Source organism: Lygodium microphyllum, chromosome 10 (assembly GCF_053477565.2).
Source record: "Lygodium microphyllum isolate KBCC chromosome 10, Lygodium_microphyllum_v1.1.10, whole genome shotgun sequence".
In the NCBI taxonomy this organism is placed as follows: domain Eukaryota; kingdom Viridiplantae; phylum Streptophyta; class Polypodiopsida; order Schizaeales; family Lygodiaceae; genus Lygodium; species Lygodium microphyllum.
In genome coordinates, this window is record NC_141144.1 from 81,153,368 (window position 1) to 81,179,298 (window position 25,931).

The 25,931-nt window shown below is 41.9% G+C and overlaps 1 protein-coding gene across 4 annotated transcripts in view; it reads left to right on the top strand.

Moving 5' to 3' along the window:
- The window catches only part of LOC148030214 (uncharacterized), a 161,446-nt gene that overhangs the window by 40,143 nt on the left and 95,372 nt on the right, over positions 1-25,931 (top strand). For all 4 annotated transcript variants that reach the window (XR_015692143.1, XM_087686485.1, XM_087686484.1 and 1 more), the window contains exon 3: positions 12,644-12,968. Coding sequence is in view for 3 of the 4 variants with exons in the window: in XM_087686485.1 (XP_087542611.1) it covers positions 12,644-12,968 (325 nt within the window). In the remaining variant the exon portion in view is untranslated. The remainder of the gene's footprint in view (positions 1-12,643; positions 12,969-25,931) is intronic.

Sequence of the window (25,931 nt, forward strand, 5' to 3'; positions counted from 1 at the left end):
GACTTGGATACTCGCAAGTCTACTAGTGGGTATATATTTACCTTGACCAGTGGGGCAGTTTCTTGGTGCTCTAGATTGCAAAAGATAGTAGCACTTTCTACCACTGAGACTGAATATATTTCAACCCCACTGAAGCTTCGAAAGAAGCTATTTGGCTTGGTCGCTTGGTCAAGGATTTTGGGCTGCCCACCAAAACACCTGTACTTGGATGTGATAGCCAGAGTGCTATATGTCTGGCTAGGAATGCCATGTTTCATGCACGTACTAAACATATTAATGTACGGTACCACTTTATCAGACAAGTTCTGGATGATGGTCTAGTCACACTGACTAAGATCAAAACACAAGATAACCCTGCAGATGCTCTCACAAAAAATCTTGCAAAGGCTCAGCATGAGCATTGCATTCAACTAGTGGAAGTTGGTTAAAGGTTTGCTCATGACCTTTAAGTGGGAGGTTGTTGGGTGTAAAGGCCCTTCGCTACACTTCCCGTGTATATATTTTACTTGTACATGTGACCGCACTCTTGCGGGTGTAAATGTACCATACCCTAAAACATAAATACATTCTTTCATTCTTTGTGTGTGCCACATTAGTACACACCCAACTCAAGTCTCTACTCTCTCTGCACTCTCTACTGCTGAACACACTCCATTCTCGCTGCGCACATCACTTGGGCATTTTCACTTTCCTTCACTTCCAAGGGCATGCAACTGAATCTCAACTCAATGAAAAATGGGCAAGATTAAGAGGAGGAAGGAAAAGTGTATTTGATATACATTTTGAGAGAGAGGAAGAGAGCTATGGTGCTGTCCTGAACAAGGAAGAACAGGGGATCCATGACCAGAAAGGTTACTTATTGCTTCATCTTCATTCTCAGAGCTTTTCTTGATGCCTAGAGCTTGGTTCTTGCCCCCAGGATGTAGTGTACCACTTGGGACAGCCAAAGGTGTAATTTTTCTTGGTCTATGGGCTATTTTGGACTGTTCAAACTGTGATGGGTTATGTTATGTATTTGTGAATGAGTTGAGCTATTTTTTCAGTGTGTCTTGGGCTTCAACCCACCGTTATTTGGATGTATTTGGTTATGAGCTATGATTATGAGCTGATGTCTTCTATGTATGACAGGATACTGAAATAAATTAACAGGATTTACCTCTATCAGTTTTCTTCTACATCTTCTATTTCTTTAAACCCCTTCTCTTTCGTCTACTCCTCTCCTTAAATCTTCCTTCACCCTACTATCTCTTACCCCCGTGGTAGACTTTCAACCCCGAACGCTCTAACAATGGTGAACCCGACGTGAAAGTCAGCAGCAAGTGTGTAAAGATGGGGGATTCTGCAAGTTCATGTGGTGGTGATGCTTTACAATAAATGATTGCTTTGTTGCAGTAGTAACAATAGCAACAATTGTTACAATAGTAGATGCAAACTCGACAGGAAGCAGAAATAATTGATTCCTTAGCTGTGAATGCATTGCAGGCAGTGGGACAGGACTTGAAGCAATTTAAGGGTCAAAATGTTTCAGCCTTCATCCAATTGTATGAAGAAAAGATGTTGTTTTATGGGGTACCGCAGTATGCATGGAGTTGGTATTTCTCCCATTTGGCCATGTATGCATTGCATGATCGGATTAATGAGTTACATAGAAGAGATGCTGATTGGGCAACTTTTAAGAAAGCTTTGAGAGAGGAGTTTTTCTTGGAAGATGCAGGATTGGTAACTAAAAAGACATTTACAGACTAGAATAAAAAACCCAATAAAGGATTTGCTGCTACAACTTTGCTTCGTGAATTTGAAAGTCGGTATGCACAGTTGGATGCCGATGAGCAACAATCATTGGAGAGTTAGAAAATTGATTTATTTCTGAAGGGTGCAGATCCTGTATCTTGTAGGAGAAGCTGACTAATCGTTTAGAAGATGCCTCTTATGAAACGGGGCTGAAATCAGATTGGGCTAATATAAGTGAGACAGTGCATATGTTGGTAAAGAGAGAGCGGATGAAATTAAGATGGGGTACAAGCACCACACCTGCTAGTGCTCAAAAGGAGGCTGAAATTGTAGCCAAGGTGCTTGTAGCTATGGTGGAACAACCAGCTATACCTATTGATCCGGCTCTTAAGGGTGATGCTATGGATGAATTAATCGTGGGCATGGGTGATTTGAGGCTGAATTTGACAAAAATCAATGCAAAGGTCAAAAAATTGGATGTCAAGGTAGAAGAGAAGGATCAGGCAACAGCCCAAAGGCCATATAGAGAAGGATACAAGAGGAGATGCATTTGGTGCGATAGTTTATAGCATGAAAAGCAAGACTGTACAGCCTACTGTGAAGTGGAAGCGAAATGGTCAGTCTTTTGGAAAGATGGCAAAATACATGCAACAAAAAGTGGTCTTCCAATAGAGCCAAATTTTGAAAATGGTGGTGTACAGAAGAGATTGGAAGAGATGGCTGAAAGGACAACATTTGTAGCCATAGATGCAGCCACATATGGTTTGAGAATTGAAAGGGCTGATCAAGCTCGTAAAGGATGCATGGCTCACGAAGCGTGAATTTCATGATACAATCATTGATATGCTAAAAAAAAAAAACAGTTTGATGGTGAAGTTTTGCAAGCATTGATGCAGGTTGACAAACACATAAAGAAACAACTTCAGAGGGAGTATGATGATGCATGCAATGCTGTTTCGGAACAGGCTAATGTTGAAAATGGGCTGAATGAGAGTGTAGACAGTAAGCTTGTGGCTGAAAATCTCTTTAGCTCCATATTCGAATCGATGGTTTACTGCTCCAAATAAGAATGGTGATTTGAGGTTTATAGAGGATTTACAACGAGTTAATAAGGTCGCCATAAGGAATGTTGGATTAGGCCCAATAGTGGATAAATTTGCACAAGCATTTGCAGGCAAGGCAATTTACTCTATGGGTGATTTATATTCAGGATATGATTAGTTCCGGCTTGCATTGGAAAGCCGGGATATCACTATAATGAAGACACTGCTTGGATTGGTTAGGATGTGTACGATTCCATAGGGAGCAACCAGTTCAATGGCGCATATGATGAATGCTACGCATAAAGTTTTGAGGGAGTATATTTCTCAGTTGACCTTACCCTTTCTTGATGATGTGCCGATCAAAGGATATGATATCCATGAGAAGAATGAAGAGATAAATGAGTAAGGATGTAGAAGATTTGTGGCTGATAATATTATTGATTGTGACAAGATTTTGAACCGTCTTGAAGAAGTGTATTTGACGACAGAGAAAAGTTAGTTTTTGGAGTTGAGGAAATATTAGTTGTTGGGCATATGTGTGGACCGTATGGAAGAAATCCGTCACCAGTGAAGATTGATGCTATAAGTAGGATGCGGGAGACATGTTTGAATGTATCCAAGGTGAGAAGATTTTTGGGTACATGTGTCTTTTACTTGATATGGATTTTGCATTTTGCTCATGTGGCTAAAAGTTTATATCAGCTCTTGAGAAAAGGGCAAAAGTTTTGGTGGGGTAAACAACATACCAAGGCAATTCAGAAGTTAAAGAGCTTATTGATTTCAGCCCCAACACTAAAGAGAGCAAATTATGAGAATGGGCAACCTATTATTCTCACCGTGGATACAAGTCCAATTAGCATTGGTTGGGCAATAGGTCAAGATGATGTTGATGGGAATATGTATGCCATTCGGTTTGGAGCAAAGGTCCTTAAGAATGAACAGCAACAGCGGTATTCTCAAGTCAAAAGAGAGCTTTGGGGTGTAGTGATAGCCCTTAAGTGTGCTAGGGAGTATTTTATGGGAGCCCATGTAGTAGTAGAGACTGATTATCTACCTCTATTGGGCATGATAGTGAATTGCTCAACTCCAAATAGCTATGTTAAGGTGGATTACATATATAAAGTCACTCAACCCTGATTTTCAGCATATTGCATGTAGAGAAAACCCCGTGGCTAACGTACTTTCACGAGCAAGGTTTGAAGATGAAGAGGAGCTAATGGAAGATGAAGAGGATGACATGATAGGTGCTGAAAATGACTTTATGACAGTAGGGAATGAGTATGCAGCTGCTGTTACTTCAGGTACAGATCTAAAAACAGCAAGTTTAGCTATCATAAATGCAAATACAACTGTCATTAATGCAGGTACAGCTGTCATAACAGTAAATATAACAGGTACAACTGTTGCAACAGGGATTTCAACAGTAAGAAAAGAGCTTACAGCAATGGAGAAGAGATGGGCAGCAGAGAGAAAGCATCATCAATGTTATGCTTCAGTGAGAATAAGATTTTTGGAAGAGTTGTATGAGGATGATTGGCTGAAAATAGGACAATATCTCAGCCTCATGACAAAGAAGGTTGACTGATCTGAAGCTGAATTCAAAAGGATTAAAAGAAAAGATTATGGGTTTTTCTTGAAAAACGGATATTTATGGAAGCATGCAAAGAACAAGAGAGGAGCTCCAGTACGTCTATTGGGAGATAGGGCTTCTCAACAACAGGTGATATAGGAGTTTCATGAGAGTTTATGGGATGGTCATAGGGGAGTTTGGGGTACATTTGTCAAGATCAAAGAGAAGTATTGGTGGCAGAACATGTATAAAGATATGGAGCATTATGTGAAATCATGCAATGTCTGTTAGAAGAATTCCATGGTAAAGCATAGAGATGGGTTGTAGCCGACCTATCCATTGTCTATATATTACAAATGGGTAGTTAATTTGGTTACCATGCCTACAGGTTTATGGAATATGAGATATCTTGTGCTTACACGAGAAGACTTGACAAATCAAGTGGAAGGTCGAGCTCTTAGTACAAAGACTACTCAAGTAGTTTGCAGGTTCTTATTGGAAGAAGTCTTTTGCAGGTATGGTTGTGTTGGTAAAGTGGTTACTAATAGAGGAGAATTGGATGCAGATGAGGCTCGTGACTTCTTTTCATGATTGGGTATTAACCTAGCTTTAACTTAAGCCTATAATCTTGAAGCAAATGGTAAAAGTGAAAGGAGTCATCAGCCTATCCTTAAGGCATTAGCAAAGTCATGCAAGGACAGGATGAAAGAGTGGCCAAGAATGCTACCCTTTGCTTTATGGGCTGATAGGACCACTCATAGTGTAGTTACAAGGTATATGCCTTCTGAATTAATGTATGGACAACATCCAATCATGCCAATTGAGGAGATTATTCCTACTTGGAGTGTGGTACCATGGGAGGAGGGTTTGAATAGAGAAGAGTTGCTGGTCCTACGCATTAGATAGTTAGAAAGAAGGCATGAAGACATTGAAATAACCATGAAAAAGCTTAAGACTGCAAGGATCAAGAACAAGAAGAGGTTTGGCAAGCGACACAGACTTCGACCATGAGCTATACAAGAAGGGGACTAGGTGCTGGTTTATGACAGCAGTTTGAAAAATCAGCATAGTGCCAGTTGGAAGATGGCAAAGCGGTGGTTTGGTCCATATGACAATGCTGCCTATGCATTAAATGAGATGGATGGGATAGCTCTAAGGATTACAGTGGGGCTGGAAAACATATCAAGCTCTTTAAATGTAGGGAGTCTTCAGCATATGAGTTGATGGAGTTGGATACTAAGCATGAATATGAGAATATGGAAAAAGAAGAGGTAGAAGATGAAAACATTGATATGGCAGAGGATACTTCTTGTGACACTGCAAATCCATAAGATTTTGGCACATGTCGGAGGATGTGTAGGTTAGGAGGGGGTGGACGTCATGGGATTTTATGTTTACAGTGTGAAAAGTGGAGATGTTGTGGATCATGTAGGTCTGCATACTTGGTCTACAGGAGCTTCAGGACAAGTTACAAGACATAATGCAATGACTCTTTAAGTTCATTTTACTTGGATGTCACTTAGTTCAACAAGTCCGCTAGGTTTGAGCACGAGACATGGTATATGCCTTTGTTAGTGACTTAGGTAACTTAAGTATGTTGTGTGAAACTTTGGAGTTATGTGGGAGAGAACAGGGCCTTCAGAGTGAAATGCGCCGCAAATCATGGGCGTGGGCTGTAGGGAGAGTATTGGACCATAGGAGGAGCTTCCAAGGGCATGCAACTGAAGCTCAACTCAAGGAGGAACGGGCAAGATTAAGGGGAGGAAGGAAAAGTGTGTCTTTGATATACATTCCGGGAGAGAGAAAGAGAGCTATAGTGCTGTCCTAAACAGGGAAGAACAGTGAATCCATGACCAGCAAGGTCACTTCTTGCTTCATCTTCATTCTCAGAGCTTTTCTTGATGCCTAGAGCTTGATTCTTGCTCCCGGGATGTAGTGTACCACTTGGGACAGCCAAAGGTGTGATTTTTCTTGGTCTATGGGCTGTTTTGGACTGTTCAAAACTGTCATAAACAGGGCAGCCCACAGTCCACTCAATTTGGAAGAGCTTGCAAGTGATCTAAATGAATGTATGTATTGGGTACGATCCCTAAACAGCAGGGCAACCTTGGGCATTCATTAGAGGGCTCATGATTGGATTTGTATGCATTTTGGAGCCTTGATTGAGGGCTAGAATACACTATTATTGACAGGGCTGGAATGGACAAGGATTTGACAGGAGCATTTGATATATGTCTTGGTTGTAGTGGTTTCTACCACTACTAGTTTGAAGTTTACATGTCAATTTGAGGTGGATACCTACATCATCAATGGATGGCAGCAACATGGATCATGAATTATGATCATGGGTTATGTTATGTATTTGTGAATGAGCTGAGCTATTGTCTCAGTGTGTCTTGGGCTTCAACCCACCCTTATTTGGATGTATTTGGTTCTGAGCTATGATTATGAGCTGATGTCTTCCATGTATGACAGGATGCTGAAATAAATTGACAAGCTTCATCTCTATCAGTTTTCTTCTACATTTTCTATTTCTTTAAACCCCTTCTCTTTCGTTTACTCCTCTCCTTGAATCTCCCTTCACCCTATTGTCTCTTACCCCGTGGTAGACTTTCTACCCCAAACGCTCTGACATTAGTACCTTAAATGCAATGCTAAGCAAGGAAGCCTCTCCTAGCTTACATGGTTGGAAAGTGGACAAAATAGAGGGAGGAGCATCTAGTTCCTTGGCATACAACAATTTCTATTTCTTTGTTACCATGACTTTTGTATACTTCTAGTCATCTGACTTTTGAATTATTGTAATCACTTGATGTAATATAAGTACTCATTACAAACAAAAAAGAGAGAATGAATGAAATGAAATGATACATTAACATCTGCAAAAGGCCAAAATGACCTATGAGACCATGAGTTACAACCATCTGTGTGATGATATAGTTGATACAGTCTACAGTGATAAAACTTGATGTACAAAAGCCAAGACTAGGAGTATCATGAAGGTACATAGAGCCTACTAGCTCTAGCCCGAGCAATGATCTCTTGTATTTGTATATGCATGTGCTACTAACATCTATATCGGCATCTAGGATGTTTGGATCAATCAAGTTGGATGGCTCAATCAATCAATGTCCCTCATGTAGATGCAGACTGTAGTGCTAAGGTCCCCTTGGAAATCCTCCCATGTGTGGACTGAGATTGGGACTGCTTTGACGTCTCCTTGATCTCCCTCGTGAAGAAATTGCCTCTGGATAATTTTGGTGTTCTAGGACTATACTCTTAAGGATCGTCTCTCTAAGCAAGCTTATCTCAAGGATGAAGATTCCAAGGCATCATTGATCTATGTAATCTATGACTCTCAATAATGGCCTAAACCCGTCTTTGAATAGACAATGAAAGCGGCTTCAAATTTGACAATATACTGGGAAACGGCAAATGTAATGCTCCTTTGTCTCTGGCTCTAGTTGACATATTTGACATATGCGCTCCTTTGATGGTATGGATCTATATCTACTTGTCTCAATCTCTATAACTAATGTGAGGAGGTGCACAAATGGCTGATAGCACATCTAATTTCATGTGAAAGAGGGGCGTCCATGTATCTTGGGTGGACAATCAAGCCATCATTTGTAGTATGGAGAAGATTCTCTCAATAGAAAGCCATCTTCATCCCCAACTCCTACACCGGTGCTAACCATGTCTTGGTATCTGATCGAGTGAAGTCTTGTTGAGCTAAGAAATACATTCCATGCTGATTACCCACTTAAACAGCCCCAAAACAAGCTTAATTTAATGAAAACCCTAAAACAGGGAGCAGTTCGAGAGAGTTCAATGAAACCCTAATTTGGCAAGGTCCATCCTGATCTATAAATAGACAAGCTACCCCCATTTAGTCTCATCTCTTCCATGCAAGTTTCTCACCCTTGTGGGCAGATCTCAGCCGATCTATTGCATTCTACTATGGCATTTTACTGCAGTGTTTTACTGTGGTATTTTATTGCCACATTTTACTACGGTGCTCTACTGTGGCATTTTACTATTGTGTTCTACTGCTCCATTTTGCTACTTTGCCCACATCATCATGCATCATCCTTTGTAGTTGCCTCAGTCTCCTCACACTCTGGTGATCAGCATTTGGTGTTTCTCTTACTCCATCACTCCAACTAGTGGTCACAACACTTGGGATCCGTTTCTGGTGGACGTCACTCTTAGATACATTGCTCTGCCCTTGGGCACATTGTATACTCTTACATTCATTTACAGCATTCGTTCACTTCAAAGTTTTGTTCTTTCTATCCCTTCTTTTGTTTGTATTTAAGTTTCTATGTTTGAGTTTTGAGTTTTGCATTTAGGGTTTGAGTTTTGCTTTTTGCGTTAGAGTTTGTCTCATTGTGCTTCTGAGATGGTCGTATACTATGTGTTTCCTTAGTGCAAACCCTAGCAATGCCTTCACACTCTTCTTCACATGGTATCAGAGTTGGTGCTCTTATAAAGAGTATCCTGTGGATATCATGGAGTGCTAGTCTTTGCACGAGGCACACAATACGACTCATAACAAAATCATAATGTCACAGACACCTTCTTCTCGTGACCCCATGATGTCTTATTAGGCTTCTCCATCACTGGAGGCCTTGAGAAAGCATTATGGACTCGGTGAGGAAGAAAACACCTCATATTCACTCTCACCATCACCCTCTATGTTTATACCCATGCTAGATATTCCGTATTTCATTAACCTCATAGGGGAGGAGTTTGAGGAGTACGTACACAACAAATACGAACTTGAAGACATCCCTTCTTCCAGTTTTGCTACTCCTTCCGGATTGGTTAGTGAGGTTGGCCACCTTTGTAATCATGGAGGCAATATGACATTTGGGACGACTGGTGATCCATCTTCATCATCTTGGCCAGGCCCTATGTCAGGTTCGTACAACCCTTTTGAGTCATTTGAATCAAAACTCTCTCTTGTTTTGCCTTTTGGTGTGCAGAATCTAAATGGTCAAATGTATGTAAATCTTAATAGAGGGGGCTCAAGAAGCAGACATTCATTTTCAGGTATACCTGCATCTTCTATTTCATTTGAGCAACTCAATTACTCTTCTTCTCTCCCTCCCATCCCACCCTCTTCTCTTGAAGCCATATCCCACTCATTGTGCATGATTTCATCATCTTTGTACTAGGGCGCTTGGGCAAGTGAATAATTTTCCCATGAGGGATATTGTCCAAGTGGCACTTATTTCATGAGCATTTCATAGCATGTAGCATACTCATTGTGTAGAGCACCACTAGAGGGATCCAAAGCTATTTCCACTGGCGGTTTATACACCACACCACCACTACTTCATTACCATTCCCTCATCATCGACATCCTCGAGTGGATGGGTAGCTTGTCTATTTTGTGATGGATTGGATCTAACCATCCCTTCTCATTCTCGAGTGGATGGGTAGCTTGTCTATTTTGTGATGGGTTGGACCTAACCACCCCTTCTCATTCTCCCGTCTTCTTCTCAATTAACCACAAACCATCTCTTACTTACACAAAAAAAAAACTAAAACAAAAATCAAAGTTCATTGTAGTTCCATCTGCCTTTGTAGCGCATGGTAGGCCACTGGACAGCTGATGAGCACCCTTTGTTCAATGTCGTGTCCTCTCTAGGGTGACTACTTGGACTCCCTTGCCACCGTGCACCCTTTTTCTGATGCCCTGGTTGCTTTGGGGTGGGATGCCTTGGGAAAACTAGGTTGGCCTTCTCTTCTCACCCTATTTTGAGCCTAATAGGGGGTGTTGAGGTAAGAAATGCATTCCATGCTGATTAGCCACTTAAACAGCCCCAAAACAAGTTTAATTTAATGAAAATCCTAAAACCAGGAGCTATTCGAGAGAGTTCAATGAAACCCTAAATTGGGAGGATCCATCCTCATCTATAAATAGACAAGCTGTCCCCATTCAGTCTCATCTCTTCCTTGCAAGTTTCTCACCCTTCTGTCTCTTTCTTCCACTTGAGCAATCCTGCTTAAAATGCCTTTTCTTACTATAATGATGGCACTCTACATTTTTCCCACAAGCTACTACTGCGTTTTATTGCCGCGTTCTATTGCGGCATTTTACTATGGTGTTCTACTGTAGCATTCTACTGTTGTGTTTTACGGCGGCATTCTATTGTGGCATTTTACTACGACGTTCTACTGCTACATTTTGCTACTTTTTCCACATCATCATGCATTATCCTCTGTAGTCACCTCAATCTCCTCACACTCTGGTGATCAACGTTTAGTGTATCTTGCACTCCGTCACTCCGGCTGTGGTAGTCACAACACTTGGGATCCGTCTCCGGTGGACGTCACTCTTTGACACACTGCTTTGCCCCTAGGCACACTATATACTCTCACATTCATTTACAACATTCATTCACTTCAGAGTTGTGTTCTTTCTATCACTTCTTCTATTTGTGTTTGAGTTTTGAGTTTTGTGTTTAGGGTTTGAGTTTTGCTTTCTGTGTTTGTGTTTATCTCATTGCGCTTTTGCCGTGGTCGTACACTCTTATGTTTCCTCAATGCAAACCCTAGCAGTGCCTCCACACTCTTCTTCACAAGTCTACCAGGATGATCCTGCCAATTTGAGCAACTTTAAGTTAGAGATGGTGTATCAAGGGAGTACTGAAGAGGGGGTAGTCTATCCATGCTAAAGCCATGTAACTCTAATCAAGTTGATATCTATGCATACCAACATGAGGTATCTCCCTCTTTGACAAGCTATCGGGAGGACTCAAGGGCTAGTCATGCATATCTATGTCTAGGTAGATCCCATAGGCTGTGTATGTATGAGAATCGTTTAGTAGTCTCAGCACCAAGTCCTTAGCATGGATCAAGTGCTCAGCTACTAGTCCATGATGACCTTTCTCCAATTGGGCTAAGAAAGAGAGGGAGGGAGAGAGTTGTATTAAACTCTAGCTCCAAGGACAACATGTTGTGACACTTCTACTCCCCCAAGAGAAGCATGGAGAAGACACAAACAATCCTCAAGCCCCTTGCTCTACCTTTACATTCATTAGGGCAACACTATTGGTGTAAAGAAGAAAATGGATTCATGGGTTTGTCACGAATGGTGTGGGGATGTATTGCAAATGCCATGCAACACACTAATGAATTTACTTGGATCTCTATGTTGATTAGGCAGCATCAAATCATATTCCTTGGGAAATAGGACAAGCTCATCATTGGTGAGATTGGATCAAGAGAGGTTGCAAGTTCATGTCAGGTTTTAAATTAGTACCCTGTTTTACAATGGACTAACATGGGCACAAATGAAAAGGGTTGTCCATGTTGAAGATGATGAAGAAAAGATGAAACATGAATCTACCATGTGGGGAAAGTAACCCCCTCTGAAACCATGAAGTTGACATCGAAGGAGGACGAGGAGGAGCTAAAGTTGGGGTTGGTGCCAACAGCCCCATGCAGAAGGAAGCACCTCACTTGGATGATCTATGAGGAGAAACAACTACCATGGTGTCATTAAAGGATGCCCAAAACTCGGCCTCAGGAGGGGAAGCCTCCATGCTGATTGAAGAAGAAAGGTTCAATCAAGAGAAGAAGGAGCTACCAAGGAAGGGCTGAAAATCCATGTCAACAGCCCAGTTAGGACTGGTAACTTCCTGAAGTGTTAGTCAACACTCAAGGTCCTTGCCTCATGACATAAGTAATTCATTGCTTTTGGAGGAGCATTGGTTTATTTATTGTATGGGAATAGCCAAGGTATTATAATTCATGGTGCTGCTGATTCATGCAGTTGCATGAATAAACTTGAAGCCAACTTAACATGGAAAGCAACTTCAGCATAGGACCGATTCCCTGAGGTTATCTCTAGATTCTAATGTGTATAGGAAAAGAAAGAGATCGTGGGTATAATGATGTTGATGAAAATGATTCAGCATATAGTGAATGCAGCAGGAACAAGAGATGTGATTGACAGTAGGACCTGGTGATCATCTGCTAATTTCCGCCCTCCTTCATTAGCTAGTTTGCTTGTTGTCTTCTATATGCTTGCTATCTCTAAAAGAGACTCACTTTGTTTCGGTTTCTGATCAGTCTAATGTCTGTCTTTTCTTTACAAGATCGTCTTTCTGGACACTCTTGATCTTCCTGAATGTTTTTCCTAATTCCTTTGTAGATATTTGCTTCATTCAAGCAATCATTTCCGGTTGATTTTATTTATCGCTTGATCATCAGTGGTTGTAGTGAAGCAAATATGTGCGTTTTCTGACAATAACAAAGGGAATAATTTTATTTTGTTGTCATGCAGATTATCCTTTTGGTGGTCTAATGCAGTCGTTTTGAGGGAAAGAATTTCAACGGCTTTAAATATTCTCCCAATTGCTGGTGCACTGAAGAATGATTGTTTGGGTTCTGAATCAACAGTCAGTGTAACCAAAAATGTAGGTTCAGAAACAACAAATGATGAGAACATTCAGGTTGAGACAAAGCTTTGTGGGAAACAACCAAGCCACCACAGTACTCCTTTAAAAGTCTTGTCTGAAGCCTTGACAGAACCAAGCTCCTTTGTTGCAGCATTAGAGAGAGTGGAGGTGTGGATCTACACAAAGCTGATCGAATCTGTATGGCAGCAGGTTTGTATGATCAAATCGACATGTGCCTTAGAATATAGACTTGATGGATTTTGGTTATGGATATAGAGACTACTTCAATATTGGTTTCTGTTGGTCAACAGCAACCAACAAATAATTTTCAGCTCCCACACACTACTTTGCATGTTTTCACAGGTAAGATGGGTGTTTCTGCTTCTATACAGCAGACAAGCATACTGTTTTGTTAATCCCGTTGTGGTCTAAGCAAATGGTTCGATCACTTCTTTGTATTATGCCATTATGAACATCTATCTGTGCATTCTGCACTCCAAATATTTCTCACTAGCAGAAGCTAAAAAACTTTGCATGTTTTCAAATGGTATAGCAGCTACAATATACTTCAGCTTATTACAGATCTGTGACACCTATGTAGGCAAGTTATTTGGTTTCTCACCAGAATGCTCCAAGGAACTCTGCATGCTTCCAAGCTGTATATAGAACAAAATGCTGTCTCAGCATTGTGGCTTCATTGTGCTGTAGTTTTTTTTCCTCATAAAGGATGTTTCTTAGCTGTCCCATATGGCTTTTGGTTGCTGGCCAGATGGTCCTTTGTACATCTGAATATTCTCTAATTCAACACCTGATGTGCTCCAGTTTCGATGGATCCATGCCTGTGTCTCTATCCAGTCAGGAAAAGAAGTAGTACAGGCTTATGATATCATTTTCTGTCTGATTCATGCAAATGGCTTCACAACAACTGCACTAGTGTGGAGGGGCCTTTTATGTAGTACCTCACGAGCTAATGTTTTCTGGAGGGATGCTTAGTTCTTATGTTTTCTTCAAGATTAACCATAAAGTTTGATAGTGTAAAGAGAAGAGGTGAATGATCCCATCTCAAAATTATGAAAGGGATGATTCTGTTGTAATTTGTGGAGACATGTTCCATCAAGGACAAATAGTGTGAGAATCATGTTATCTGATCCACAACTTCTAGTCATGTTAATTGGTGCAAACTGCAATGCTGCTAATATCATTGCTCCTCTGCCCTAGTATGTGCTATGCAGCTTAAATCAGCTTCCTAGCACTGCCAGAGTTGATATCTGAAGTTATGGTATTGAGAAAGCTGGGGCCTCTAAACAGGAGGTAGTCTTGAGTGGAATATATCGTCCAAGGACCCAATAGTGTGTGCCATAACAAAAGAAGCAAGAGTGGCCAAAAAGTAAATATGTTTACTATCGATCCGAAGCTGCCTATGAAACTGACATCTGAGGATCACAGTTTCCAGCAAGTAGCACAGGAAATATCAGGTGAGCAGGAGAGGTAAGTAGGAGGATCAATATTTTGACACTCAACTGTTCTGCTGGGAGAGCGCCAGCTAGACAATGCCACAGGAAAACCTGCTACTTTTCCAAGAAGCAAAAGATCTTCTGAGACTCAAAAGCCACTCACCATGTTCCAAGATCGATGTTTAGGTAGAACTATGTAGACTTAGGGGTAGTGATTTAATGAAGATATAGCTTGAGAGAAGCTGAAATAACCTATCACCCTCTGGAGGTGCTGTCATGGAGTCTATCATCCATAATGGGTGACCTGCAACAAAATGCAGGAGACAATACCATATCTCATGCCATAAGCCTGTAACTCATGCCCAAAAGGCAAGGAGAGGAATTATGTTCGTGGTGACAGATCATACTTATGCAATGAATGTCCTTTCAGGACAAGAAATAAGCCTGACAAGGCTGGAAGAATGCCCAAGGATCTCCAGATTCAAAGCTCCATTGCAAACTCTAAATAGGACAAATTAGGTATTTTCCATCGAGCTGGCTACAAACAACTATGCACAGAGACGTCTTCCTTTTGTGAAACATTGTTGAATCTATGAATTTATGAGAGGCAGGCTGCTAGCAAGCAGTGTATCCTGCAGCCTGCCAGACACTGTCAAATAAAAACAATCCAAAATTTGCTGATTTGTATCAAACACACACACAATCAGACATGGAGAAAGTAACAGGCTAAAAAGTGGTCTCCTTGAAAACATAACAATTCCTATCTTTCAAGATGGTCCGTAGAGCCTAGAATCTGATCCAAGTGAAGTAGTTGGCTTCAAATCAATATGGTAACTATCTCCAAAAGCTAGAAATGCTTTGAGAAGCATCTACAGAGAATGTGCCATAGTAATGCAGATGATCTAGCTGATAATTTTTGAAGTCAAATCTGCAGTGCACCTGTGATGGGGCAGGTTTTTGATGTGGTAGGTGGGACAGCAAGTTGGACAGATTTCTGACGTGGCAGGTCAGGTCTGCAGGTCAGACAGTTGATGATGCGGCAGGTCAGACCAGTGCTGGTCGTATGCACCTGTTGCATGGGTACTTGCCAGTCTTCAACATCATCTTGTTAAGTTGATTGTGATTATTGTCATTTGATGTCAGTACTAAGGGTGTGAACCAAACAGAGTGCACAAGGATTGAGGAGTGAGAGCAGGAGAGTTCATGGCTGATCATGCCTATTCAAATATTGTTTAAGGATTGTTTGAGGCTGATCATGAGTCTCTTCTAGATAACTAGCAAGGCATACTTGGGAGGATTTGAAGCATGGGAGAGTCAAGATTGTGCTAGAGCTGTAGTGCACCGTGGATTCACTGTTGTAAGTTGTGCACATGTGTGGTTCACATATGAGATTAAATTAATTGCGTATCATGGTGACAAATAATCCTAGCTTGAGCAGTGGGGGGCATTGGTAGAAGTTGTGCTAGACAGGTGCTAGTGGTGTAACCTAGATCGCATCTTGGTCAAGGACGTTGAATATCCCCTTGGAAAGGACTTTTGGTCTCATTTAGGTTCAAAGAGGTTAGGAATTTAAAGTTGAGGTTGGGCAATATTTAATGTTGATTTAATGAGGAAAGGGGCAAAGGACTCCATAACTCAAATTTGCACGTGGAGGCCCTAGTGACAATGGATCTTTGCCAAATGTCAAGTGGGCCAATTTTGGCTTACATGCAAGTGTATCTCCCATGTTGGGCTCTTTCCTTCCCAATCTGGGATGGTTTTTGTGCCATGCAAGGTTGGAGAAGGCCGTGGAGACTATTTTAGGGGCGATTGACACTGATTGATGCACAATCTGGAGCAAAGGACAGCAGCTGAACCCTAATCTAGATAACTTGACAGAAGAACCAAGATTTGCAGCTGGAAACTTCTGTTAGAGCAATTTCCGTGCCAGCAACTTGGAATTCTCTCTCATCTTCAGCAAATTTCTCTACCTCTCTTCCAACTCACTGCTGGGTTGATCAATCCCAAACAATAAATTTGATCTTGGGAAGCGTGCCATAAAAATCTCAGCCATGCAACATAGGGATTTACTGAAAATCTAAGAGAGAATCGCAAATCTGAAGGAGATTGTTCATCTATAGTCAAAGTGGCTTGCATGCAAGAGGAGAAGACCCAATTTGTGCCCGTAAAAGATTACTGGGCTTGCAAAAATTTAGTGAGGGGTTGGGGAAACCCTGGAAATTTGCAGGAATTTGCAGAAATTGCTCTGATCTGACAATACAAAGTACAAGTTGAGTGGCTTTGCACACAGTGTATGAGAGATGGATAATGTAGACAAAGGGAAGTATCAAACCGTGGAAAATGAATATCTGGGAGATGAATCTAATCAAGAACTAGCACAACCGTCCATGGAATCAATGTTCAACACCTCTTCTAAGAACACACGGTACAAGACGTATGGCTGTAGGGTCCCCGTGATTGGACCGTCTCCCCAGCATCTGACAGGCATGGAAAGACTTCATGCACCATGAATGAAAAGAAATACGAAGAAATTCATCTCATGATTCGCTCTGAACTACGAATTATGAGACATGAATTAGAGAAAGAAATACGAGAGCAGGTCAAAGCCAAACTAATAGTAAATCAGAGGGCAGAAATGCAAGACATGCAGATAAAGATTAAGAATGACCTACAAGCACAAACGCTGTCCGAAATGCACGCGCTGAAAACTGAAATGCTGAAAGTTGTAGATGCCTACAAAGCTGAAATCTTAGAACTGGGGGAAGAATTGAATACATTCAAGAAAAAAGAAATGAACGCGCAAGAAGAACTACAAAAAGAGAAAGAGGCTTTGAAGGCATGTGAAAGGGAGGTTCACTCATGGGCAGAAGTGGCAAAGACAACACAGAAGCAGATAGAAGAAGCTAGCCCATGGATTGAGGCAATAAAAAAGAATAAGGGAACATCAGTGAACAAGACTGAAGTAATGAATGCTACCTTGGAAGAAGAGGCTAGGAGATGGACTAGGGTTTTACATGTACGGGTAGTAGGATGGGAGGAGAAGAGCAGCCCACAGGAAGATGCTAAGACACTTGCTGAAAAAATTGGGGCTTTAGACGTACCTATCGTTAGTGCTTGGAGAGTGGGAGAGTGGGGAAGGAGGACTCTAAGTCCAAGGCTCTAATTCTTCGCTTTGGAGACATAGAGAAAAAAAAAAGGCCTTCCTCTCCAAGAGGAGAGCTCTCAAGGGTGAGAAGATTAATTTGGATGAGGACCTTACCCCAGCACATATAGCACATCGCAGAGAACACATGCCCAAGGTATTGGAGGCTCGTAATGGATCCTTGCGCTTGGATGCTAGTTGCCTTGAAGATAGCTTCCGAAACATAGATATAGCAATGTACACAGAAACACACCAATGTAAAGGTAGCCAACTACCAGACGTGCAGGGATACAGGTGGGAAAGTGGATTTCGTCCAGCAACTAGAAAACTAGGAAGCACTAGGGGTTCTGGAGGTGTGGCCATACTATACTGGGAAGACCTCAAAGGGATAGTGCAAGTAATGAAAAGAGATGATGATGCACGATATTTATGGATTAGGATACATGCAGGAAGACCACGGGATATATTCATCACAATATGCTACTTTCCTCCTGCAAATTCTACCTATGCCACACGAGATGGATCTCCCTTTGATGTACTCTATGAGGATATCATGAGATATGCTAGCATTAGGGACATATTATTAGTAGGAGATTTCAATGCACGCACTGGAGATAGAGAGAGTGACTTTTATATGAATGACAGTGCCATCTTCAAAGAGATCGACATAGATGAAATAGGCCTACACAGGAGAGTCCAGGATAAAGAAGTGAGTACCTATGGGACACACCTATTGACTTTGGGAAGTGCACATGGACTAGCCATCTTTAATGGTCTGCCACAATGGCCAAGATCTGACAATTTGACATGTTGGAATCACAAAGGAGGGGCAAGTACTGTGGACTACTTGATGGGCTCACCAGCATTGATACCAGATATTCAAAATTTCAAGATATCTAAGAGGCTAATTGGCATAGCAGCAGACTATACTATTCTGACACTCATGCTCTCTTGTGTACATATGAAACATGAAACACCATGCCTCCCTAAACATCCCAAATACTACTTTACAAAAGACACCTCACACATCTATAGTCGTTCTCTGCAAACCAGTTTACATACATTGGACTTGAATAGATCGTTGGAAGAATGTACAAGGGATTTAGCAGAGGCCATACATGGATCAGCCATGTATGCATTCCCACTCACCTTGCCCCGATGTAGACCCACACGATCTACTGCTCCCCAAAATAGCTGGTATGATGATGAGTGTAGAGTCACCCAAGCTTGCTTACAGAGGGAAGTGGAGCTAGGCACTCAAACACATCACCAAGCAAAGGCCTTCTTCAAACGCCTTGTGCAGAAGAAGAAACGAGATTACCTAACGAAAGCAAAAGCAGAGATATATCAGGACAGCAAGAGCGCATGGAAGATGTTTCATGAAAGACAGCCCCCATACAGATTGCATCACCAGATGCTTGGCTTGACTATGGGAGACAGTTGTATGACCTGCCAGGACAGCCACCTATGCAGCCACCACAAGCTTGTAGGCCAACATAGTAGTCTTTCTTCACATGGAAAATGGCTAGGGATGCAATCTATAGATTACGAAATGGGAGGGCACAGGATGAGGATGGACCAGTAGCAGAACATTTTTCACATGCTGGTGACATATTAGCACCCATATTAGTACATATGTTCAATAGAGCAGTATGTGAAGGTTTCCCTATGAGTTGGTCAAACAATACTATAATTCCACTATTTAAAAGTGGTGATCCCCTGATTCCTAGCAACTTCAGGACTATCATGATCGGTCATTCTTTGGCCAAGATATATGGATCTATATTGGAGCATGAACTCAGTGAGTGGGCTGAAATGCAAGGCAAGAGAGCACAAGGACAGGCAAGTTTCAGATGAGGATATACCACACTGGACCATTTTCTCACACTTAGAGCCATTATTGAGGAGGGTCGAGCCCGAGACAAAAGGATCTATTGTTGCTTTGTAGACTTTCGCAAAGCTTTTGATACAGTGCCTCGTACACGCATCATGCAGAGGTTGCAAGACATTGGAGTACCAGAGGGTATACGATGGGGTGTCTATGCATTGTATGAGGCAGTGATAGGTCATGTACAAGAACCTAGGGGGCTATCAGAGAGGATTGATAGTACTATAGGAGTGAAACAAGGATGTCCACTTTCACCCACATTGTTTGGTCTATACATAGATGAAGTGTCTAATTACATAGACCGAGGAGGAGGAGCTGGAGCCAACCTGGCAGGGGTGCTGATATCGATATTACTGTATGCAGATGATATTGTTCTCATTTCAGATTCACCGGAGGGTTTGCAATGCCATCTAGATGCTTTGCACATCTTTTGTAGAGATAAAGACCTCACATTGAACCTTGGGAAGACCAAAACCATGGTTTTCAATACTTTAGTAACACAGGTGACTAGATCTATGTACCAATTCACATTTGGGGGAGACATATTGGAGCATGTGAGAGAATATGTCTATTTGGGAGTCACTTTCTTTGGCCCACGTTTTTCGTTGAGAGGGGCGTCAAAGGCACTTCTGGCACGTGGATACGCAGCACTAGGGGCACTTGAGAGTCAATGTGCTCACATACAGTTCCAGGAGCCCCGCACCAAACTTTGGTTGTTTGACACCCTAGTCACACCTACATTACTATATGGACCAGAGGTATGGGGTTGCAGCTTGTACCATAGGCGCCTTAGCCCACTCACTGATCAGATTGGAGTAGAGAGGGATTATTATGATGGCTGGGATAGCATGGAAAGGCCATTGATTTTGATGATAGCACGCATGATTAGGAGTAAGCCCTCCACCCCACACCCCATTTTCAGAGCAGAGCTAGGGGAAATGCCCATAGTCATGGAGGCACTCTTCAGGGGAGTGACCTTTTGGCACAGACTATGGGAACTTCCACGCCATAGATACTCTAGATTGGCACTAACCTCATCTAGACAACTAGCAACAGGAGGCGAGAAGAACTGTTGGTTTTCACAAACGGCTATTTGGATGAGCCTACATGGTTTGGATATTGACCGGTCTTCCACCTTTGGATTATAGCCTTGACTGCCCTACACTTTCTCTCAGCCGATCAGAGTTGAACCAGGTGATCAGAGGTGATATCTTGAGGATTGAGACGGCAAGGACATGGATCCACCCACCACTCCCTCTAGGATCAAGGATGGAGTTCTACAGGAGTCATTTCTTGTGCCTCTCTGATGATGGTTTCGCTATTCGGCCAGCATATATGGACACCCATCTCTCCCATAGCATACGGATTGCTATCGGACAGATTCGCACCTCCTCACATAGGCTCCAGATGGAGGCAGGCAGATGGACAAATACCCTAGCAGAGGATAAGACTTGCTAGCTTTGTGGTCGAGAGCCTGAGACGGAGGAGCACTACATATGTAGATGCACAGTATACTATGACATACGAGGACGGTACCACTGCCTCTTCCAAGATGGATTTGGACCCCTTCGTCGCGTCATGGAGTACGAGGACCAGAGACGGCTAGGTCTCTTCCTCCTGGAGCTCGAGAGGTGCCGAATTGCACTACTACGAAACAAGAGGCCAGCTCACCCAGAGGGACACACACAGAGAGCAGTGACATACTTTTTCTACAGAGCCGACCCTATTGACACTACCAGCCTTGCAGAGACAGAGCCACCCCCCCCGCCAGACACCTTACAGGCCACACCGTGGAGTCACATTGGATAGAGCCATTTCCCTTCGTCGAGCACAATGACCCCGTCTACCAGGACCACGTCCGAGGAGGCCACACCACAGTCGGATTAGAGCCATTATCACGAGACACCGCAGACTCACCACCAGGCATATTAGTGAAGCAGCTAGGGACCACATCATAGCTGAGATCATGTGCAGATCTTGAGACCAGCTACAGCCCATAGTCTCCACCACACTTTTGTACATGGCTAAATGAGATCTGATTCTCCTTTCCTTTCCTTTTCTTTTCTATCGATGGAACAACACTACATATGGTTCAACCCTAGTATAGCCCCATCGTATAGCTATTTTCAATATTGTTTCATAGGCCACCCACTTACTTGTAATGTTATCTTTACCTTATTGATGAGATGACATTAGACATGGATGTAATCTAGATTTTGTCTCATAGGCCACATTGGCCTTATGTAGACGTTAATATATCTTTCTTTCTTTCTTTCTCTCTTGCTTCATTTCTCTCATCTTGGCTAGATGCAAATGCAATTTGGCAAAGGAACCTGGAGACTTGAGCCTCAAATTAAAACCTTATGTGTCATAGCGTGCTGATTTGTTGTTCTCAGTGTGTATCCAAAAAAAAAAAGCATTTACACCAGCAGCACCAGTTTACAGAGGACAAATAAGTATTCCAAATATTATGTAAAATTGGCTTAGTCAACCAAGGAAGAGGAGATCCTTGGAGAGTGATCCCTCTTAGATTCAAGACAGGGCATGCCTTTTCTTTCTTGGGGATTTGAGTCAATCCTTATTTGCACAACAAGAGTTTGAGATTAATGTGAAAAGAAATACTGCAAGGGTCTCAAGGTTTTGGGCCAATCAGATGTTGGCTCATCTCAATTTCTTTAACACAATCTAGATTAGTGTGGTAAAGTGTTATATTTTGAATTCGTCATTTATTTGATGCTCTATTGCTTGCTGTAAAATGTTGTAAATCAGTGTATTTTAGGGTTCCACCACCCTTTTGTAAAAAGGGAGGCTGGTTTCATGGTTCCATCACCCGGATACATCAACTCTTTTGAGTGGGTGAGCCTGAGGCACCTAATTGTAAGTAAGGATTGCAAGTAATTTGCTGAAGTTATTCTCAATTGTGATAAAAATCAGCAAGCATGTCTTCAAGCATTGAATAATCACATTATGATGATGCCCCATCAGAAGACAATGGAAACAATGCAATGCCTAATCTTGGTATGGGTTCTCAGCATGGGAAACATGCTATAACTGGTGGTTTTGTAATGAAATTGGAACTTCAATGCATAGACATACTGAAAATGAGCAAGAGCAAAAGGATTCAGATGTATAGGAAGTTTTGGTAATGTAAACGCTATGCCTTTTTAGACAGCAAAGTATGCATCCAAAGGTGGGATATTTGTGATACTTTAATAGTTGATTTTTGTTACATGCGTTGGCTCGTCATTGTACTGGTTCTTTTGGAATGTAAGGTACAAATGTTTTTTATATTTAGCCAATAATTTATTGAATGTATGGGCAAATGTATCCTAGAATGGCAAGTGGAAGGTGAATTCCCATGTATAGCCAGATTGGAATTATTCGAAATGCATTGGTGCTCCTAGCATGTTTGGTGCACATGAGTTTGGGGCTGGTCAACTAGATGCAATATTTAATGCTAGTTAAGCTGAAATTGTAACAAATGTACCATTTTGGCAATAATTTGAAAGATCCGAGGATCTTGGTGATCCTAAGGAAAAAAACCTAGAACCAAGTGTGGGTTTTGGAGCAAGTTAGAGATAAAGTTTCCATGCACTACTTGATGAAATTTTAGGATTGTTTCACATATGAAGGCAAATAGATGAAGGAGGGTGACTTATTAGATCATCCGTAGTGTTGTACTGTACATTGATGTGCTTTAGTTTGAGCTGACTTCGGATTAGGCTCATTGATGTTCACCAGAACATAGAGGGTCGAAAGTATTGCTTGATGCTCAAAGGGGGAGGTTGCATCTCCACTCCCCTAGTGATAGATAGCTTGTGTATATAGTGGATCTCGGATGTGCTTTTCTTGTAGTAACATAATGTATTGTTAGTATTTTTTGCCATTGGGACCACTATTCAATGTATTAGTCACTATTGTTGATATGCAAATGTGTATGGTTTTCATCTAGGCTCTAGAACTATACATTTTCATGACATGTATGGAGTACATGGAATGCACATTTGCATGTGATGTTCATCGGGACACATGGATGGTATGTAATGTACATTTATAGATTATGCAAGTAAAGTATATTGGCATAGTTCACATGTGGCTTGCAGTTGATGTTTGCTTTACACTAGTATCATGCGGTACATCATTACTATAAGGCGCTATTTATGCTCAATGTTTGGATTTCTTTGCCTTGGTGGTAAGCATGAGAGCGTGCAATGGATGAGAAAACATCAACAAGGAGAGAGAAGGGAAGAGAGAGACTGCAAGAAATGAAGAGAATGAATGAAGAAAATCTGCATTGAGCACTGGAAGAAAGCTGAATACAAAAACACAATTGATCTGTCCTTGCATGCAGCCCAAGGCGTCAATGAGGGCACCGGATCAAGCTGAAGATGAAGGCAGCACCGGGGATAGAGGAGAATCACCAAGTTGGACTATGCACCTGCCAAGGAAGTAAGAATGATCTACCAACTAGTGGCTGATCAGCCTTTGAGGATGCCAAAAATCTGGCCGACTACCTTTACTGCAGTCGGCTACATAAAAAGAATGTGAAAAAATGCAGATGAAGGCAACATAAATGCCAATAGGGGTAGACAAGACCAAGCTCAATCTAGGAAGGTTGGCCACATTTTGCAGGGGCTGTACAGGCCAAGAAATGCACACTAAAAACCCGACTAAAGGAAGAAATGCATGCTCAAATAGAGCTGCCTCCTCCGTCAAAGCACATGACAAACATGTCAGAGCTCCTAATGTCCCCATTTGACTCAGACTGAAGCTCATAGGCAGGAGATGATAGCATGACAAGCATGATTGCTAACACCCCCTCTAAGATCCTAGATGTGGTTGAAGGCCAAAGAAAATGCGGATCCGAGAGTGACAAGAAGAGTGCCAATGCCAATGAAGTCCATTGATCTAGACCACCGATGAAGAAGCTCCTCATGATCCTGGGAATCCCCCTTTGAAGCGCAAGGGACCAAGGAAGCCACAGCCACGTCACTGAGATCGTCCTCCTCTAAAAGGGATTGGGGGTACAAGGGAACCACTAGAGGAGAGGGTGGAGGATGGGAAAGAACATGTGGAATACATGTGGATTAATTTTAATCACATGGTTAAGTAAATGTTGCACATGTGAGGTGTAATTGGGGTTAGAGTAAATTTACGAGCTTGGGACCCGAGGAAATCACAGGATGTCAAAGGAAAAAGTTGCTATAAGTTATGTGGCATAGGTACTTGGTAGTATCTGGTACCAGTTGTTAGCCTAGGTCATTCATTTGGCCATAAGTGTCAGTTGGTGACACTAGAGAAGTGGCGTTTAATGGTACCTAACGCCAATCTGATGGTCAAAGATGGCATAGAGACACTCGGGAATGGAAGTTGCCTAGCCAATTTAATTATTGGCCACTCAGATTTTTTTTTTAGGGCACTAAAATAATTATTAGGTTAATTTTCAGTCTTTGGTATACAAGTGGGAACGGGTGTAGCAATAGCCAATTGCCTCGGAGAACCCTACATAAGACAAGGGGAATGGAGCTTGTAGAGCCCACTCTCCTACCAACGTATCACTAAAACAACTCTAAAAGAAAAATCCTCAATAAACACGGCCTGCTCGATGAAGACAACCTAGGTACCAAGTCTAGTAAGGCCATAAACTGAGAGGAGTGGAAAGCCCAAGTTTGAAACATGTAGGACTTCCAAAATGGAGTGTAATGAACAGTCTAGTAATAATGGTAAAGTGCCAACACCACGAATAGGCACTATAGAAATGTCACCAAGAGTGACTAAACCCTGAGATGGACGAAGATCCTTTAGCATATCTCCTTAGGGAGTCATATGAATCAAAGCACCACTGTCAATGAGCCAAGGGATCTCTAAAGATAAGTCAACCATGGAAGAAGGCTCCTCCAATACATGGATATGAAGAAACATGGACTCATTGTGGTTAATAGCTAGTGTAGAGGTAGAGAAAGGCCTGGATGGTGTAGCTCCATCCTTCACTTCCGAATGAAGGTGAGGATACTTCTTCCAACACTTCTCCTCAAGATGCGACCCCTACCCACAATGTGGGCATCAAGGCTTCCCTAAATCTATGTCAGAGTTCAGATGCTTGTTATGCTCCAAGAAAAGAAAGTTTCTCCCATAGAAGAGTCTCATGGGCCCTCGATGTAAGAAGGTTGGTGTAGAAGACATCGTATTTTAGAGCAGGCAACTGAGTCAAAAGAATCATGGCCATATCCTCCAAAGAGATGAATCTACTGAGGAAAGAAAACTCACACCTTATATCCTCTTGCTTGTTGATGTGATCCTTCATGGAAGGAGAGTCATCAATAGCGAGCATCCATAATTTCTTCTCAAGAGTAATCCGGTGGGCATATGCCTTTTGATAGTACAAAGAAGCAAGCTTCATCCACAATTCCATTGCCTGCCGCAACTTGTGCACATGCACAAGGACAAAATCGTGTAAGCTCATAAAGAGGAAAGATTGTGCTCTAGAATTGAGTCAATCCCATAGGGCTGCACAATCCATCATCGATCCCACTTTGAGAGACCATAGGATGGAGAATAGGTGGATAACAAACTCCCAAAGATCAAAGGTGTCAAGAATACATTCCACCTTATAAGACCAAAGTGAATAATTTGACCTGTCCAAATGATTTTCTTTGGGGAGAGAAGGAAGAACAAGCATATGCACTGAT